The sequence below is a fragment of the Capra hircus genome, chromosome 19, assembly GCF_001704415.2.
Source record: "Capra hircus breed San Clemente chromosome 19, ASM170441v1, whole genome shotgun sequence".
In the NCBI taxonomy this organism is placed as follows: Eukaryota; Metazoa; Chordata; class Mammalia; order Artiodactyla; family Bovidae; genus Capra; species Capra hircus.
The window spans coordinates 41,155,057-41,172,789 of record NC_030826.1 but is presented as its reverse complement, the minus strand read 5'-3'; the positions used below and the strand labels follow the sequence as shown (position 1 = coordinate 41,172,789).

The 17,733-nt window shown below is 46.5% G+C and overlaps 3 protein-coding genes across 3 annotated transcripts; all 3 read left to right on the top strand.

Moving 5' to 3' along the window:
• On the top strand, positions 203-1,417 carry LOC106503220 (keratin-associated protein 17-1). The gene has a single exon (XM_018065094.1). It carries the CDS (start codon positions 648-650, stop codon positions 1,008-1,010), a length of 363 nt encoding a protein of 120 aa, XP_017920583.1. The 5' UTR covers positions 203-647; the 3' UTR covers positions 1,011-1,417.
• LOC102173780 (keratin-associated protein 16-1) lies at positions 7,061-9,602 on the top strand. The gene has a single exon (XM_018065045.1). It carries the CDS (start codon positions 7,129-7,131, stop codon positions 9,202-9,204), a length of 2,076 nt encoding a protein of 691 aa, XP_017920534.1. The 5' UTR covers positions 7,061-7,128; the 3' UTR covers positions 9,205-9,602.
• Positions 15,743-17,304, top strand: LOC102174062 (keratin-associated protein 29-1). Its single transcript, XM_005693806.3, has one exon. The coding sequence runs from the start codon at positions 15,886-15,888 to the stop codon at positions 16,870-16,872; it is 987 nt and encodes a 328-aa protein (XP_005693863.2). The 5' UTR covers positions 15,743-15,885; the 3' UTR covers positions 16,873-17,304.

Here is a 17,733-nt window from a genome sequence, read left to right as displayed (position 1 = left end):
AGGGAAGTCATGACTGGTGACTGATGCTCACTCACCAAGCCCAAACAAATTTGTGGCACACACCACATACCACACAGACACAAATATTTGCCTTGGTCACATGGACCAGGATGAGGATGGCCTTTGTACCTGGGAGGAGCCACATGACAGACCACCCTATCAGCCTCTGCCTACAGCAGAAGGCAGAGGACATACAACTTATAGTTCTGGTTTTCCAGGACCAGCATCCATGACAAGAAGGTTCACTGCCAACTTGCCTCTAGAGCCGATGTGGAAGGGTAGCACCCGTTCCAGAACCACAGTCTGGAGCCAGCTTCTCCTCCTCTCTCCAACCTGGGCTAATGACAGCTGGCCCCTGCTTGGCATGATCACAGGTCTTTTCCAAGATGTATTTTTACCCTTTGGACAAACAGCAGTTGGGACGAGTGGGGCTATTTTATGAGTTGAGGCACTCGGGGCTGGAAAATAAACAGGCAGCTAATGAGACGTTCTTATGAGAACTGGCATAAATAATAACAAAGACAACATCCTGTCCCTCCTGCCAACACCCTCCAGGAGGGGATATAAAAGCTGCTGTCGGGTTGGTGACCATCAGACTTGGGGAACTCTGGTCGCGTTCTTGACCTGCGGCCTGACCGGCGGGGACCATGGGGTGCTGCCCAGGGGACTGCTTCACCTGCTGTGCTGAAGAGCAAGACTGCTGTGAAGTGTGCTGCTGCCAGCCCTCCTGCTGCGGCTGCTGTGGTTCCTGCTGCGGCTCCTGCTGTGGCTGTGGCTCGGGCTGCGGAGGCTGCGGAGGCTGCGGGGGCTGCGGAGGCTGCGGGGGCAGCTGCTGCGGGTCCTCCTGCTGCGGATCTGGCTGCGGGGGCAGCGGGGGCTGCGGGGGCAGCGGGGGCTGCGGAGGTTGCGGGGGCTGCTGCGGGAGCTGCTGCGGATCCAGTTGCTGCGGCTCCTCTGGGTGCTGCGGCCCCGTGTGCTGCCAGCCCACGCCTGTCTGCGAGACCAAATGAAGACCTTTCCTCCCGCCACTGAGGCAGCCCAATGGAGAACCTCCACCTGCTCCAGGTGGAGACCCACTCGTGTCCAGGACCTTCCCCGCCCCCTAAGACGGTGTCCTGCCTCTCGTGTTAACCTGAAGCTGAAGGCTTGTTTTCCAAGCCTGCCCTGGCTTTTCAAGGCGTTGAGAACAAGAGCCACATGCTGATGAGAAACCTGGGTCCCACCCACAGTGGTACCTGAAGCTCAAAGGGTGAAGCCCTATCTATGACTTTTTTTTCATGAAGTTGAAAGAGCATCTTATTCAAGGTGGCTTTGGGACTGACCCCTCCTCCTCGGCTGGCTTTTCTGCCGCTTTGAGGTGTGAAAATTTCTCTTCAGTTAACTTAATAAATTCAAGATCGCTGGCATAACCAAAGTAGTTCTCCCGCCTCTTCCTTGGCTGCCTCTTGGGCACTGGGCCAGGAAAATTTACTCTGGCATCCAAATTGGTGTTTTGAAATGTGGCTTCTAGACCACCTGCATCAGAATCACCTGGGGGCTAGTTAAAAATGGAGATTCTGGAGCTCTTTGAAACAAGCAGGATTAGAATCCACAGGGGTGTGGTCTGGCAATCTGCTTTTAACAAAACCCCAGATATATATTAAAGCTTCTAGGTACTGCGTGAGACTCACCTGGGAAGGATTTAAAAATCTGGGCCAGACATTTGATCCTTTAGCTCTAGAGTGGGGGTCCTAGGACCTGCATTTTAAAAGCTTGCAGGTAACTGCTGATACTGGTCAAGTTTAATCTTGAGTGAGGGCACGTCTTCCTTCTGCAATGTAACTCTGCAGGTAGGCTACTGGGTTGGTTAGAACTTTCTCACAAAATCGGAGGAGGAGGCTTTGGTAAAACAAGCTTGGTTCTGAGTGGAAGGGATTCCTGTGGCAAAACCTTATGAGCACAGTTACTAAGGATGTTCTGGGAAGTTGAGTTTCTTCCTCCAGCCACATGATTTGGCGAAGTCTCCCTTTTCTCGGTTAGTTTTTCACACACCGGATAGCGCTGTAATTCTGCTCCAGTCCCAGGGATGAGAAAGGTGAGCGTGCATCTGCTAGGTAGAGTCAGACTCAGGTGTGTGAGAGTCCAGTTGGAAGGTTAAATTTCAGAGGATAGTTAATTCAACTCTTTTCTGCTGAACATGATCTTAAACTACATGTGGAATAAAACTAATTCAGCTCTTGTGAAGGAGGAAACAGACAGAGCTGGACTCCCTCTTAGGCCAGGCTTCGATCATTAAGCTACAGACATGGTCACCCTCCCAGTGGACTCTGAACTTTGTGCCCGGTGTCCATAGATACGGCATATAATGGAAAACCAGATCCCCGGATAAAAGAGCCTCAGGACTTGTACTTGGACTCTCCGTTGCCTAAAAGAATATGCTAATTATCTCTGTAACAGAACAAAGTGGTAAATTCCATTATGTTTATTGGGATATGACCACAGTCAGTTCAGTCAGTTCAGTAGCTCAGACGTGTCCTACTCTTTTGCGACCCCATGAATCGCAGCACGCCAGGCCTCCCTGTCCATCACCATCTCCCGGAGTTCACTCAGACTCATGTCCATCGAGTCCGTGATGCCATCCAGCCATCTTATCCTCTGTTGTCCCCTTCTCCTCCTGCTCCAATCCTTCCCAGCATCAGAGTCTTTTCCAATGAGTCAACTCTTGGCATAAGGTGGCCAAAGTACTCGAGTTTCAGCTTTAGCATCATTCCCTCCAAAGAAATCCCAGGGCTGATCTTCAGAATGGACTGGTTGGATCTCCTTGCAGTCCAAGGGACTCTCAAGAGTCTTCTCCAACACCACAGTTCAAAAGCATCAATTCTTCAGCACTCAGCCTTCTTCACAGTCCAACTCTCATATCCATACATGACCACAGGAAAAACCATAGCCTTGACTAGACAGACCTTAGTTGGCAAAGTAATGTCTCTGCTTTTAAATATGCTATCTAGGTTAGTCATAACTTTTCTTCCAAGGAGTAAGTGTCTTTTAATTTCATGGCTGCAGTCACCATCTGCAGTGATTTTGGAGCCCCTCAAAATAAAGTCTGACACTGTTTCCACTGTTTCCCCATCTATTTCCCATGAAGTGATGGGACCAGATGCCATGATCTTTGTTTTCTGAATGTTGAGCTTTAAGCCAACTTTCTCACTCTCCACTTTCACTTTCATCAAGAGGCTTTTTAGTTCCTCTTCACTTTCTGCCATAAGGGTGGTGTCATTTGCATATCTGAGGTTATTTATATTTCTTCCAGCAATCTTGATTCCAGCTTGTGCTTCTTCCAGCCCAGCATTTCTCATGATGTACTCTGCATGTAAGTTAAATAAGCAGAGTGACAATATATAGCCTTGACGCACTCCTTTTCCTATTTGGAAATGGTCTGTTGTTCCATGTCCAGTTCTAACTGTTGCTTCCTGACTTGCATATAGGTTTCTCAAGAGGCAGGTCAGGTGGTCCGGTATCCTCATCTCTTTCAGAATTTTCCACAGTTTATTGTGATCCACACAGTCAAAGGCTTTGGCATAGTCAATAAAGCAGAAATAGATGTTTTTCTGGAACTCTCTTGCTTTTTCCACCATCCAGCGGATGTTGGCAATTTGATCTCTGGTTCCTCTGCCTTTTCTAAAACCAGCTTGAACATCTGGAAGTTCACAGTTCACGTATTGCTGAAGCCTGGCTTGGAGAATTTTGAGCATTCCTTTACTAGCATGTGAGATGAGTGCAATTGTGTGGTAGTTTGAGCATTCTTTGGCATTGCCTTTCTTTGGGATTGGAATGAAAACTGACCTTTTCCAGTCCTGTGGTCACTGCTGAGTTTTCCAAATTTGCTGGCATATTGAGTGCAGCACTTTCACAGCAGCATCTTTCAGGATTTGAATAGCTCAACTGAAATTCCATAACCTCCACTAGCTTTGTTCTTAGTGATGCTTTCTAAGGCCCACTTGACTTCACACTCCAGGATGTCTGGCTTTAGGTAAGTGAGCACACCATCATGATTATCTTGGTCATGAAGATCTTTTTTTGTACAGTTCTTCCATGTATTCTTGCCACCTCTTCTTAATATCTTCTGCTTCTGTTAGGTCCATACCATTTCTGTCCTTTATCGAGCCCATCTTTGCATGAAATGTTCCCTTGGTATCTCTAATTTTCTTGAAGAGATCTGTAGTCTTTCCCATTCTGTTGTTTTCTTCTATTTCTTTGCCTTGATCACTGAGGAAGGCTTTCTTATCTCTCCTTGCTATTCTTTGGAACTCTGCATTCAGATGCTTTTATCTTTCCTTTTCTCCTTGGCTTTTCGCTTCTCTTCTTTTCACAGCTATTTGTAAGGCCTCCCCAGACAGCCATTTTGCTTTTTTGCATTTCTTTTCCACGGGGATGGTCTTGATCCCTGTCTCCTGTACAATGCCACGAACCTCCGTCCATAGTTCATCAGGCACTCTATCTATCACATTAGCAAATAAACAGAATCCTTGACATTCCTGTGCCTGGATAACATTAAAGGGTGAAAGAGCTATTAAAAAGGACAAAATAGAAATGTGCTACATGGTTAAAAGAGTGGTTTATATCATTTAGCAAGGAAAAATTCCTTAGAGAGATGATATTCTGGCTAAACAGATGATGCTATATATTTCTCTGCTAAGAGAGTCAATAAAGGATTTGTTGGGAGCAGGGCTGTCTCCATCTGGAATTTCACTGATGACTTAGCTGAGGAGAAGGTGAATGGAGAGAAGTGGGAAGGTGGGGACCAGGATCTTGGGAATGTCTCTTCTGCCTTACCTTCTGCAAAGCTGTCCCAAAGTCTTCTTTCCTTACTGCCTGAGAGCCACATCTCAAAGGATGTCACTTCCTATTTTTAATCTTCCATTTTCAACCACTAAGTTCTGTAGATTCTTCCTCTTATCGCTGTAGTCCCAAGGTGCTACTCAGTTCAGGTTGATAACATGAAACTTTTGGGTAATTGCCCTAGATCTAGTAAAGAATCTGCCTGCAATGCAGGAGACCTGGGTTCGATCCCTGGGTTGGGAAGATCCCCTGGAGAAGGAAATGGAAACCCACTTCAGTATTCTTGTCTGGAAAATCCCATGGACAGAGGAGCCTGGTTGGCTACAGTCCATGGGGTCGAAAGAGCTGGACACGACTTAGTGACTAAAGCACTCCAGACCCATCCATAATGATCTCCTTACCTTCAGGCTTGCCTTCCTTCACCAATCCTTTCTCCAGGGACAGAGAGACCTTCTGAAGGTCAAACCTGGTCAAGTTACTCCATTGCTTAAAATTCCCAGGTGTTGGTATAAAACCCAAGTTCTGATTATGGTCCACAAGGCCTCTCATGAATGCCTAGTATCCACTCTAGTCTGGCCACTGTCCTATTCCGTCCCCTTGGACTTTTCGTCCTGGCTATAGAACCATCGGTGGCTCCCCAAATGTATCATGCTCTTGCCTTTTTTTCCATAGCAGATCCTTTCCCTGCCTTTACCATCCCCTTTTTAGCCTTATTCCTTGAGGATTCAATTTGGTCCTCCTATTACTTGAGAAATCTTCCCTAACTTCTCCCCGAAAGCATGTTTGTATTTCTCCTGGGTGCCCCCTGTAACTCTTAGTGCATCCATGTGCTGTTGCACTTATACGTATATTGTCCCATAATTACTTATGTGTATATCTGTCTTTCTTCTAAACTTGGACTCCTTGTGGAGGAATTGAAAGTCATTCTTTTCTTTTGTATCCCTCATACAGAACCCAATGATGACTGAGTTGAATGGATGAATAAAAGAGAACGTTCTAGTCTGAATGGCTACATTAAATAACGAATCAAGGAGGGGATGATGAATAGTTGCCATAACAGTCCAACTTTTCCAAGGGAGAGCCTGCCTTATGCACTGATATTGAAAGCATGTGGTGGAAACAATGCAGGTCCTTCATTCGGCAAGCATATCAGGCCTTGGTGTTTAGAAGCCTAGGCTTCATTTTTTACCTTGCGTCTGTCTCAAGTGATAGCACTGACAAAATGCTTTGAGAAAGCGTTTGTGTTCTTTGTTTTTGTTCACAGTGTCTTCTCAAAAGAGCTCTTGTCTTTCCTCTTTATATCTCAGAGGAGTTGTTTTAGTAGCTGCTAAAATCACCAAAGGCAAGAAGGATTCTGGAGGTCTACTGAATGCTTGAGGTAGGGGCGGGTGGAAGGAAAGGAGGGAGGAGAAGCCGAGAGGCTAGGTCAAGTGCTTTCCAGGGGTAGGGAGAGCCAGTGTTCTAGGAGAGAGCTGCTCACAAAACAGGATGGAGGACAGCGTTGTGGGCTGAGGCTCCCGAGAAAGGTCTGTCCAGACAGGATGGTGAAGAGGAAGAAGAGGAGCCTTAGATTAGTGGGCAAGCTGTGTGTGATCTTTAGCAAGTGACAAACCTCCTGATTCTAACTCCCTTTCTTTTCCTTCACCTATAATCAGGGGGATGGGGATGGAGATGAATCCTTCCCTCATGGGATTTCTGATGGTTTTAAGTGAGATTTTCACCGTGAAGTGCAGCAATTAAAATGCAGCTCAGATATTCCCTCTCCCACAGAGCTCACCGCTGCTCCTCTCTGCTGATCCCTTTATGTCTATTGTTGAGTTTATTGTTGCATTGTAGAGTTTACTTGCATGCTTGCCCATCACACAGTGAGATCCATGAGAGTGGGAGAGGAGGTCTTATTCATGTGGACACCCTCTGTGTTCTGCCCAGGGCCTGTGCAAAGGACTAGAAGACGGTTAAATTATAAGTTCCTTTCTTCTTCCTTTGTTCATGATGCTCAGAAATGCAGATCATTCAGCTTGGAGGCGATGATGCTTATTCCAAGATGACCTGTAGCTACAAGGATTCCCAAGTTAGCAAGTCAATAAACAAACAGCATCTTTATGGGTAGGTAAACAGCTTCCAGGTCAACAAACTGTGGCATAATAAGATGTTTCTCTGAAAACTGGCCCAAACAGCAATGAGGAAAAGATGCGGGGGCTCAAAACAGCACGTGCCAGGGTTGGGGATATAAAAGTGAGGGCTCTGGAGAGCTGCCCCAGTCAGGCGGCAACCTCTCAGCACTGGCAAGGGAGCAGAGGCACCTTCACCATGTCTGGAAACTGCTGTTCTAGGAAATGCCCCTCGGTGCCAGCCATCTCCCTTTGCTCCACTGAGGTGAGCTGCAGAGGTCCTGTTTGCTTGCCCAGTTCCTGCCGGAGCCAGACATGGCAACTGGTGACTTGTCAAGATAGCTGCGGATCATCCAGCTGTGACCCACAATGCTGTGAGCCCTCCTGTTCTGCGAGCAGCTGTGCCCAGCCTGTGTGCTGTGAGACCACCATCTGTGAGCCTGCCTGTCCCGTAAGCAGCCGTGCCCAGCCTGTGAGCTGTGAGGCCACCATCTGTGAGCCTGCCTGTCCCGTGAGCAACTGTGCCCAGACTGTATGCTATGAGACCACCATCTGTGAGCCTGCCTGTCCCGTAATCAGCTGTGCCCAGACTGTATGCTATGAGACCACCATCTGTGAGCCTGCCTGTCCTGTAAGCAGCTGTGCCCAGCCTGTGTACTGTGAGGCCACCATCTGTGAGCCTGCCTGTCCTGTGAGCAGCTGTGCCCAGCCTGTGTACTGTGAGGCCACCATCTGTGAGCCTGCCTGTCCTGTGAGCAGCTGTGCCCAGCCTGTGTGTTACAAGGCCACCATCTGTGAGCCTGCCTGTCCCATAAGCAGCTGTGCCCAGCCTGTGTGCTGTGAGGCCACCATCTGTGAGTCTGCCTGTCCTGTGAGCAGCTGTGCCCAGCCTGTGTACTACAAGGCCACCATCTGTGAACCCTCTTGCCCCGTGAGCAGCTGTGCCCAGCCTGTGAGCTGTGAGGCCACCATCTGTGAGCCTTCTTGCTCTGTGAGCAGCTGTGCCCAGCCTGTGAGCTGTGAGGCCACCATCTGTGAGCCTTCTTGCTCTGTGAGCAGCTGTGCCCAGCCTGTGAGCTGTGAGGCCACCATCTGTGAGCCTTCTTGCTCTGTGAGCAGCTGTGCCCAGCCTGTGAGCTACAAGGCCACCATCTGTGAGCCTGCCTGTCCTGTGAGCAGCTGTGCCCAGCCTGTGAGCTGTGAGGCCACCATCTGTGAGCCTTCTTGCTCTGTGAGCAGCTGTGCCCAGCCTGTGAGCTACAAGGCCACCATCTGTGAGCCTGCCTGTCCTGTGAGCAGCTGTGCCCAGCCTGTGTGCTGTGAGGTCCCTCCTGGCCAACGAGTCTTCTGCGTACCCTCTTCCTGCCAGCCCATCCTCTGCAAACCCAGCTACTGCCAGCCAGTGATCTGTGAGCCTAGTTGCTATCAGCCCGTGTCCTCCGGTGTCAGATGCTGTCCATCTGTCTGCTCTGTGGCCAATAGCTGCCAGTCTGCCTGCTGCGACTCCAGTCCTTGTGAGCCATCTTGCTCAGAGCCCAGCATCTGCCAGTCAGCCACACGTGGTTCTCTGGTCTGTGAGCCCATCTGTGTCCGTCCGGTCTGTTGTGTTTCAAGCCCTTGTGAGCCACCTTGTGTTTCCAGCACTTGCCAAGAGCCCTCTTGCTGTGTCTCCAGCATCTGCCAACCCATCTGCTCTGAGCCCAGCCCCTGCTTACCAAGTGTCTGTGTGCCCAGGCCATGTCAACCTACCTGCTATGTAGTCAAGCGCAGTCGGTCCATCTCCTGTGAGCCTCTGTCCTGCCGACCTCTCTCCGGCCGCCCGGGGTCTTCTGCATCTGCTGTCTGCCAGCCAACTTGCTCGCGAACTTTCTACATACCCAGCTCTTGCAAACAACCCTGTACTACGTCAACCTCCTACCGCCCGATTTGCCGCCCAATCTGCTCTGGACCCATCACCTATAGGCAGCCATATTTGACATCCATCTCCTACCGCCCGGCCTGCTACCGCCCATTTTACTCCATCCTGCGCCGTCCAGCCTGCGTCACTTCTGTCCCTTACCGCTCGGTCTGCTCCCGCTTGCCTTGTGCTGACTCCTGCAAACGGGATTGCAAAAAGTCCACTTCCAGCCAACCGGATTGTGCTGACTCAACTCCTTGCAAGACGGAGGTCTCAGAGGCCAGTCCCTGCCAGCCCACTGAGGCCAAGCCCACCAGCCCCACCACCCGCGAGGCTGCAGTCAGCCAGCCTGCTGCCACCAAGCCTACCAACTGCTGAACCGGCCCTGGCCAACCAATTCCTGCAACGCATGCCTCCAGCTAGATAGAAAATTTGTCTGCTTTCCCCAAAGCTCATTCTGACTTAAAATCTTTTTCTTTCTGCATCACCACTTGCCATTTGCTTATGTTTCAAAGAACTCATCAGAAATGTCAGTCTCCTAATGGCCCAAATGGCGATCTCCTGGGCACGAGATGGGGACATTCTGAGTCCCTTTCTGCTACTGCCACTGAGCTGAGAAAATCTGCTTTGCTGTATCATCTCAAGTCTCTTTCCCGGAATAAATATTTTTCTGTCCTCATGCATGTGCTCCCTTGCTGTGTGGGCTCCTCTTCCTTGGAGAATTCTTCCATGACATAAATATATTTAACTGTCCAATAAACATGGTTAAAGTTGAAGTAACAGACTCTTCTCATTTATGTCTTGTTCATGTCATATTCTCATCAGCTGACTTGCTTCATCTTTGAGAGCAGCTTTATTCATCTATTCATCTGTCTGTCCATCCATCCGTCCATCCATCCATCCTACCCTCTCGCCATCCAAGAAACTTTGCTAGATAGCTGTTAGGTGCCAGGGACTGAGATGAGTTCCGGGAATGAAAAGATAGAAGCTTCAGCCCACTCTCAGGAAGCTTATTCTCTGATGGGGAGATAGGCAGAGAGGCAATTACTTCGCTCCACTGTGCTAAGTCCTGGGGTAGAGGCAAGCATACACTACTGTGAACTCAGCAGGACATGGGGAGAAACAGGGAATTACTCTTGGGAGAGATAATGCTGAAGCTGAATCTTTTAGCACAAGTAGGAATTAACCAGTTAGAAACTAGGAAGGAAGAGCTTCCTGGGCAGAGGAAACATATGCAAATGAATGGAGCTTGTAAGCACACTACTCATTAAGCAAAGTGTGGGCAGAGATGTGCTTAGAAGAGTAGCGAACTCTGAGGTCAGACAAGTAAACAGTGGCCTGCCCTCATCAGCCTTGTGTGCTAAACAGAGTTATCTGAGTTTGGTGCAGGGCCGATGAGAAGATATTGAGGGATCATATGCAGGGCAGTGACATGAAGAATACTGGGTTTTGGAATGTCCCTCTGGTCTCGGTGTGGAGACCTGAATGCTGAAACATGGACTTGGATATAGGGAAAATGAGGGGGAAACCAAGGGCTTTGGGGTCCACAATAGGATGGAAACAAGTGGGGAGGTCATACTTACAATAAAGAAAGTAACCTAGATTTCTTGTGCAGGAGCTTTGATATGTTATCTCAGTCTCTATAGGACACACACTTTATGTAGACTCCATATATGTCTTTCAATCTGCAAGAACAGAGTCTATTTAAAGTAGTCTCTTTAAACCCCTTGTACTTAGTACATGGGTCGAAGGTCTATCCCTTGTCCTCAAGGTGCAGCTTGAGCTATCCTAATTACAAGGGGAAATAGCTCAGAGCTTCTAACTTTGGTACCATTTACATTTTGGGCTGGATAATTCTTTGTTGTGGGGACTTTCTTTGTATTGTAAGATATTAAGCCGTATCCCCAGCTTCACCAATGAGATGCTAATAGCATCCCCTGAGTGTGATGACTGAAAATGGCTCCAGACATTGGCAAAAACTGCCCACCTCCAGAGGGGAGGGGCAAAAATCACCCCTGTTTGAGAGCCATTGGGTTAGACAAGGACAGAGGGAGAAACTCAAAAGTGAAACTTATCCTGCACTTTGGTATTCAAGTTACTGTCTCATTCAGCCACTGGAATCTATCTTTATCTCCTTCCAGAGTCAAGAGATGAGTTGGCCAGATTTTTAAATCTCTCTGCCTAACATGGACCCAGTGTTTCATGTAAATCATGGAAATTCTGTGAGGTAAGATTTCTTTCCCCTATTTTATAGGTGAAGAATATGAAGGACAAGCAATCCAAATGCCTGTTAACACAGATAAGAAAATTGTGGCACATTCATTCACACAATAGAATATCATGCTGTAGTGAGAACAGCTGGACAAAGGCTGCATGCAACAAAATGGGTGAACCTTAGCACTGCCATGTTGATTGATGGAAAAAGCTCCAGAGGCCATGCTGTGTGCTGTGTTTCGTCACTCAGTCATGTCCAACTCTTTGTGACCCCATAGACTGTAGCTCACCAGGCTCCTCTGTCCATGGGGATTCTCCAGGAAAGAGTACCGGAGTGGGTTGCCATGCCCTCTTCCAAGGGATCTTCCCAACCCAGGGATCAAACCCAGGTCTCCCACATCACAGGCAGACCCTTTACTGTCTGAGCCACCAGTGAAGCCCAAGGATACTGGAGTGGGTAGCCTATCCCTTCTCCAGGGGAACTTCCCAACCCAGGAATCAAATCAGGGTCTTCTGAATTGCAGGTGGATTCTTTACCACCTGAGCTACCTGGGAAGCCCCTGCAGAGGCCATATGTATATTTAAAGTTCAATAACAATATACCCACAAATACACATATGTATACTGCTGCTGCTGCTGCTAAGTCACTTCAGTCGTGTCCGACTTTGTGCGACCCCATAGGGGATTCTCCAGGCAAGAAAAATGGAGTGGGTGTCCATTTCCTTCTCCAATGCATGAAAATGAAAAGTGAAAGTGAAGTCACTCAGTCGTGTCCAACTCTTCATGACCCCATGGACTGCAGCCTACCAGGCTCCTCTGTCCATGAGATTTTCCAGGCAAGAGTACTGGAGTGGGATGCCATTGCCTTCTCTGATATATGTATACACACACATATATACATTTATTTACAAACATATATACTGTAAAATATATTACATATCTATATATATGATTTTATCTCAATCTATCTATTCACAAGGAAATGACAAACACAAAATTCAGGATATTCACAGCTGGTAAGTAACATAATGATTAAAATCCAGTTCTGTCCAAGCTTGTGTTTTTAATACATCAGCATATTTCTTGATGTGACCACAACAGTCCTTTGTGATAGATGTCTTTAGTGCCTTGGACCATAGCAAAACCAAAGTTGTTTCTATCGAGAGCTTTTTTTTTTTCTCTTCAGTTTATTCAGAAAGAACTGACAAAATTTTGAGATAATTTAAAGTGTACACTGTGGTGATTTGATATGCATATATATTGTGGAAGGATTCCTCCCATCTAGCTAACATATTTACCTTACATATTTACTTTTTTTTTTTTTTCGGTGAGAACACTTGTGTTCTTTTGGCTAATTTCTATTATATGATGCAGAGTTATCAACTATAGTCTCCATGCTTTCCATTAGATCTTCAGACCTTATTCATCTTAGGGTTGAAAGTTTGTGCCCTTTTTTGAACCTATTGAGATGTTTCTTTATGAAGAAGGGAGGCAAGAGCAGAATTAGAGAAAAATTGATGGAAAAATGGATTACTTTGAAACAGTAAACATGGTAATATGGGTATAGGGTATTGCACTTTTTCAGGTTGAAAATTTCCTGCTTTCTCAAATATGTTCATGTTTTCATTTTGATTGACCTATTGGTAAGACCAAAAGTAGTTCCCCTAGACAGATGAGAGTTTTGGAATGTAGACTTTCAGGAATAAAACATAGGCCAGGGATCTCTGAAGTCTGCAAGATGCTAAAATGAGTAGCAATGAGATGGAGGGCAAAAGAAGTAACTGATACCATAGCATGAAAAGTAATTGTTGAAAAAATGCATTTTTATGACAAGAGTGAGGATTTTTCAGAAAAATTTTTCATTGTTTTATTTTTATGTTTTTTCTTTTAATTTATTTTTATTTTTAAATTTTTTATTATTTATTTTATTTTATTTAAAATTTTTATTTTTACTTTATTTTACTTTACAATACTGTATTGGTTTTGCCATACATTGACATGAACCCACCACGGGTGTACATGCGTTCCCAAACAAGCAAGAATGAAGAGAAGCCATTTTGTAATGGGTAGTTTGAAAATTGTGAGGCAGACTATAATAATAAAAATAACCTGAGCAGTAACCATGCCGTTGATTAACTCTCAGTACTTTGAACTCATGGGTAATGAGCTAACATGTCCAGCAGACTGAGTTTGCAGCAGAGCCAGAAATCAAGACAAGCCCCATCTGCACCCCAAACCCACGATCTCTATTCCATCTTGTATCTTCACCGTGAACCAGGGCAGGACTTGGCTGAGTGTGGGATAGTGAAGTTGGTCAGTGATGCAGAGCCTGGACCAGCCCAAAGGAGGAGGGGAAAGTCACTCATGAATCTCTTTTGGATGAAGTCGATTTAACACAAAAGCCTCTTTGCAGAGATGTCCTTATATAACTTCTAGTTATTGTGTTTCATATTTACAAAATTGACATGCTGTTGACTCCATAGTATGAGTTTAATCTTTCTTAATGAAACATTTTGTAGTTTTAAATTTACAGATTAAAAGATTGTCTTTGGGCGTATTGAAACCCGTTTGATCTAGTTGATGATTACAGTCACTGGAGTGGGCAGAGGATCCCCAGCATGGGACCTAGACCACCTGTGCTTGAACCAGCGCGGCCGGTCAGCCTTCAGTCATTGTTTTAGAGTCTTCCTCTCCACCTCCAAAGTTGGGAGGTCTAAACAGGTGGTTAAGAGAAAAGGTTGGGGATCAGCCCAACCTAGGTTTGAATCTAGGGGTTTCTGCCCCTTATTACTGGCATAAGTTTGGGAACATGATTTAAACTCTCTGACTTAGTTTTGCTACCTCTAACATAATGGTGACAATTGTATCTGCTAAGTAGGATCACTGCAAAGATTCAATGAAAAATGCAGTCAAGAGCTTGGTACATAGTAAGCATGCTATTATGAAAGAAAAATATTGCCTGCTATGTCAATAGACAAATGATGTTGAAGCCATCAGACCACCATATTACAGCTGCCCTGATAGGCTGCGGCCAGCCCTAACAGTGCATCCTGAGGAGACACGGGATAAGGAAAACAGGATACTGGCCCCAGACAGCTGGGGTGCATTTCAGAGGAATGATTTCAACGAGCCCTGACTTTGCATCTTCCCATATACAGAAAAGCTCTAACTTCACTAATTTGATATGTCTGATTTTTTTAAAATTAACAATAATGATTTCACATTCCGACTATCTGGCCTTTTGTTGCAAAAGCTGCTATATATCCCGACTCCTCCCTCACCTCTTTGGAACAGTTGCTCAGCATTATCTGAGATGCTGTGTCCCAGGTTTGAAGTCTTCAGAATGCTCACCAAATAAAACATAACTCTTAACTTTTAGGTTGTGCATTTATTTTTTCAGTCAACACTATAAATGGAAGCCATTACTAGTGTTCTTATTATTAGTGGTACTAGTAAAGTCAAGTTTCAGGAAACCAAACAGGAAGATTCTAGAAAGAGGTGGAGACACTGAAGTATCGCTTGGGAGGCACTCCTTGATTTTCTGTTTGCCGTCTCCACTATCATCCCTCAACTGGGTCAGGGCTTCACTTCCTGATCGTCTAAATGGTGTGGAACTGCATTCCTGGTGGAAGAGTGGGCTGTGGCCTCTTGATGAGAGGTTAACCTGGGGAGAGTCCTACTTCAAGGAGGCTGGAGAACAAGCTATAAAAGAGACAGGCTTAGCTCAGAGCAGACACAGCAGCAAGGAACCCAAACTCGGTTATGAAAACTCCCCAAGTCAACAGATGAGTTGTTTTTTTTTTTTAAATTATAGTATAGTTGCTTTACAATGGGGTGTTAGTTTCTGCTGTACAGCAAAGTAAATCAGCCACAGGTATATATATATATATATATCCCCTCTTCCTTGGATTTCCTTCCCATTTGGTCACCACAGAGCATTGAGTACAGTTTCCAGTGCTATATAGTTAGGTTCTCATTAGTTATCTATTTTATATGTAGCAGTGTGTATATATCCATCCCAGTCTCTCAATGCATCCCACCTATTCCTTTCCCCTCTGGTATCCATATATTTATTCTCTATGTCTGTGTCTCTATTTCTGCTTTGCAAATAAGTTCACCTATACCATTTTCTGGCCTTCCCTGGTGGCTCAGGCGGTAAAGAATCTGCCTGCAATGCGGGAGACCTGGGTTTGATCCCTGGGTTGGGAAGATTCCCTGGAGGAGGGCATGGCAACCCACTCCAGTATTCTTGCCTGGAGAATCTCTATGGACAGAGGAGCCTGGCAGGCTACAGTCCATGGAGTCACAGTGTCGGACACGACTGAACGACTAAGTACATACCATTTTCTAGATTCAACATATATGTGTTAATATACAATATTTGTCTTTCTCTTTCTGACTTACTTCACTGTATAATGACAGTCTCTAAGTTCATCTACGTCTCTGCAAGTGGCACAATTTCATTCCTTTCATGGCTGAGCAATATTCCACTGCATATATGTACATCTTCTCTATCCATTCCTCTATTGATGAACATTTAGACTGCTTCCATGACCTGGCTATTGTAAATGGTGCTGCAGTGAACACTGGGGTCCATGTTTCTTTTTGGATTATGAGGTTTTTCTCTGAACAGACGAATTCTTAAACGGGGAATGATGTCTCCCAGGCTCCTGAAGCCTGCTAATCAGATGTCTATATGCAAATGGGTGGAAACAATAACAAGGAAAGATGCTCTATTGTGCCAACACCCCTAGCAAAGGACTATAAAAGCCCTTATGTATTAGATGTTTTTCAAACTCAGGTATACTGAGGTTGCAGCCTCCTGAGAAGGTTAGCACTGGCACCATGGGGGACAGCTGTTGCCTTGGAAACGCCACTGCCATCCCAGCTGTGCCCACCACCTCCATATGCTCCAGTGGTGGCAGTTTCCAACATGGTATCTGTTTGCCTAGTTCCTGTCGGAGCAGAACATGGCAACTGGTTACATGCCAAGAAAACTGTCAGCCATGTGGCAGTGCCCCAAGTGGCTGTGAACCTGCTTCTTGCCAACCAACCTGCCTTCCAGCAACTTCTCGTGTGGGTTTTGTTTGCCAACCCATTTGCTCCTACACGGCCTGCTGTGAAACTGGCACCAGTCAGTCTCCTGGTCCAGTTAGCTCATGCCAGCCCTCCTGTTTGGAATCTACCGGCAGTTCAGTAAAGTGCTGTGAACCCGGCCCCTGCCAACAAAGCTCCTGCCAGGAATGTGTCTACACATCTGAGTCGTGCCAGGCAGCTTGTGACCAATCAGTCTGCTGTGATGCTGGGTCCTGTCAGCCAGCCTGCCCTGAAGTCACTTCCTGTCCTGAAACTTCTTGCCTACCAAATGTCTGTGCGGCTAGTCTGTGCCAGCCAACTTGCTGCCATGCGGGTTCATGTCAGCCCATTCGTGGTGAAGATCAGCCCTGCAAATCATTTTTTTACCAACCCATCTGCTACATTTTGAAGCCTTGCCAAACGATTCCCTGTATACCAGTTCCCTGCCAGCTGTCTGCTTGTGTGTTCAGGTCTTGCAGTCCTGCATGCTGTGTGACCTTCCCTTGCCAGACACTTCACTACCAACCAGCACCATGCACATCCTTCATCTGCCAGCCAGCGGCTAACAGACAGCCCCCTTGTTCTGTAAACAACTCTTGCAAACCAGCTTCCTGTGGCACCGTGATTTCTGGCCAACCCACTAGTGGTGAACCCACTTTCTGCAATCAAAGTGGCTGCAAATCCCCTTCCTGCCAGCCAGCTTGCTGTGTGACGGGTTTCGGGAAGCCAGCCAGTGGTGGCTCCAGTTGCTTCTGACCAACTACCCCAAGTCTCTGTAAATCTGGCATCTACGTGCCGACTTCCTACCAACCCAGTTATGAGTCCAGCTTTTGCAAGGCAACATTTCATTGAGGGAGCACCTCCTCTGACGTCTGCTGCTTTCTACAAGTGCATAGCCGTGGTGCCTGACTCCGGGTGAGCACAAACGCGGCCTGCTTGCTACCTTTTCTGAGTCCAGTCCCACATTCCCTCCAGGTGCTGGTGAGGAAATTTATCCTGAGGTCCTTTCTCATCGAGGATAACCTTTCAGCAAGCACGGCTCATGCTGTAGCTTGCCTTTCCTGGTGTTATCATTTCATTTCACTTCAGCAAAGGCTTTCCTCCCGTCCCCCACCCCCACCCACTCCTTTGGATGCTGCCAAGTCTTTAAGGAGACTCTTTTGCTGACAACTGCTAATAAAAATGTGTCTGGTTAAGCATAATGAGTAAGACTCTCATATGCTTTTATTCCTTTCAATATATTACATGTAGATTTCCTTCAGGTCCCATTTGAACACCGTGACTTTGGGGCCTCCAAATCACTGCATCTGCCTCGGTATGCAAGGGTTGTTTGTGTCTAGGATTATAGATGCTCAAACTGGAAAAGAGCAAGGATAAACAACCTCGACACCACCAAGAGCTCTTTGGAGTTGGGTCACCTCAGTTTCCCCACGGTGAATAGATTGGGGAAGGCAAAGACACAAATGGTCTAAGGAAGCCATAGATTAAAATAAATATGAGGTTTCGGCCATGGAAAATAATTAAGGGTTAAGTCACTTAAAACTGGTTTTAGTGATCAGTGCAGCTAATGGCAAATTTAAATGAAATTTAAAAGTGTTTAGAAAATTTTAGCAGGTA

Coding starts and splice junctions, on each gene's coding strand:
- LOC102174062 (XM_005693806.3), top strand. CDS start 15,886: ATGGGGGACAGCTGTTGCCTTGGAAACGCCACTGCCATCCCAGCTGTG.
- LOC106503220 (XM_018065094.1), top strand. CDS start 648: ATGGGGTGCTGCCCAGGGGACTGCTTCACCTGCTGTGCTGAAGAGCAA.
- LOC102173780 (XM_018065045.1), top strand. CDS start 7,129: ATGTCTGGAAACTGCTGTTCTAGGAAATGCCCCTCGGTGCCAGCCATC.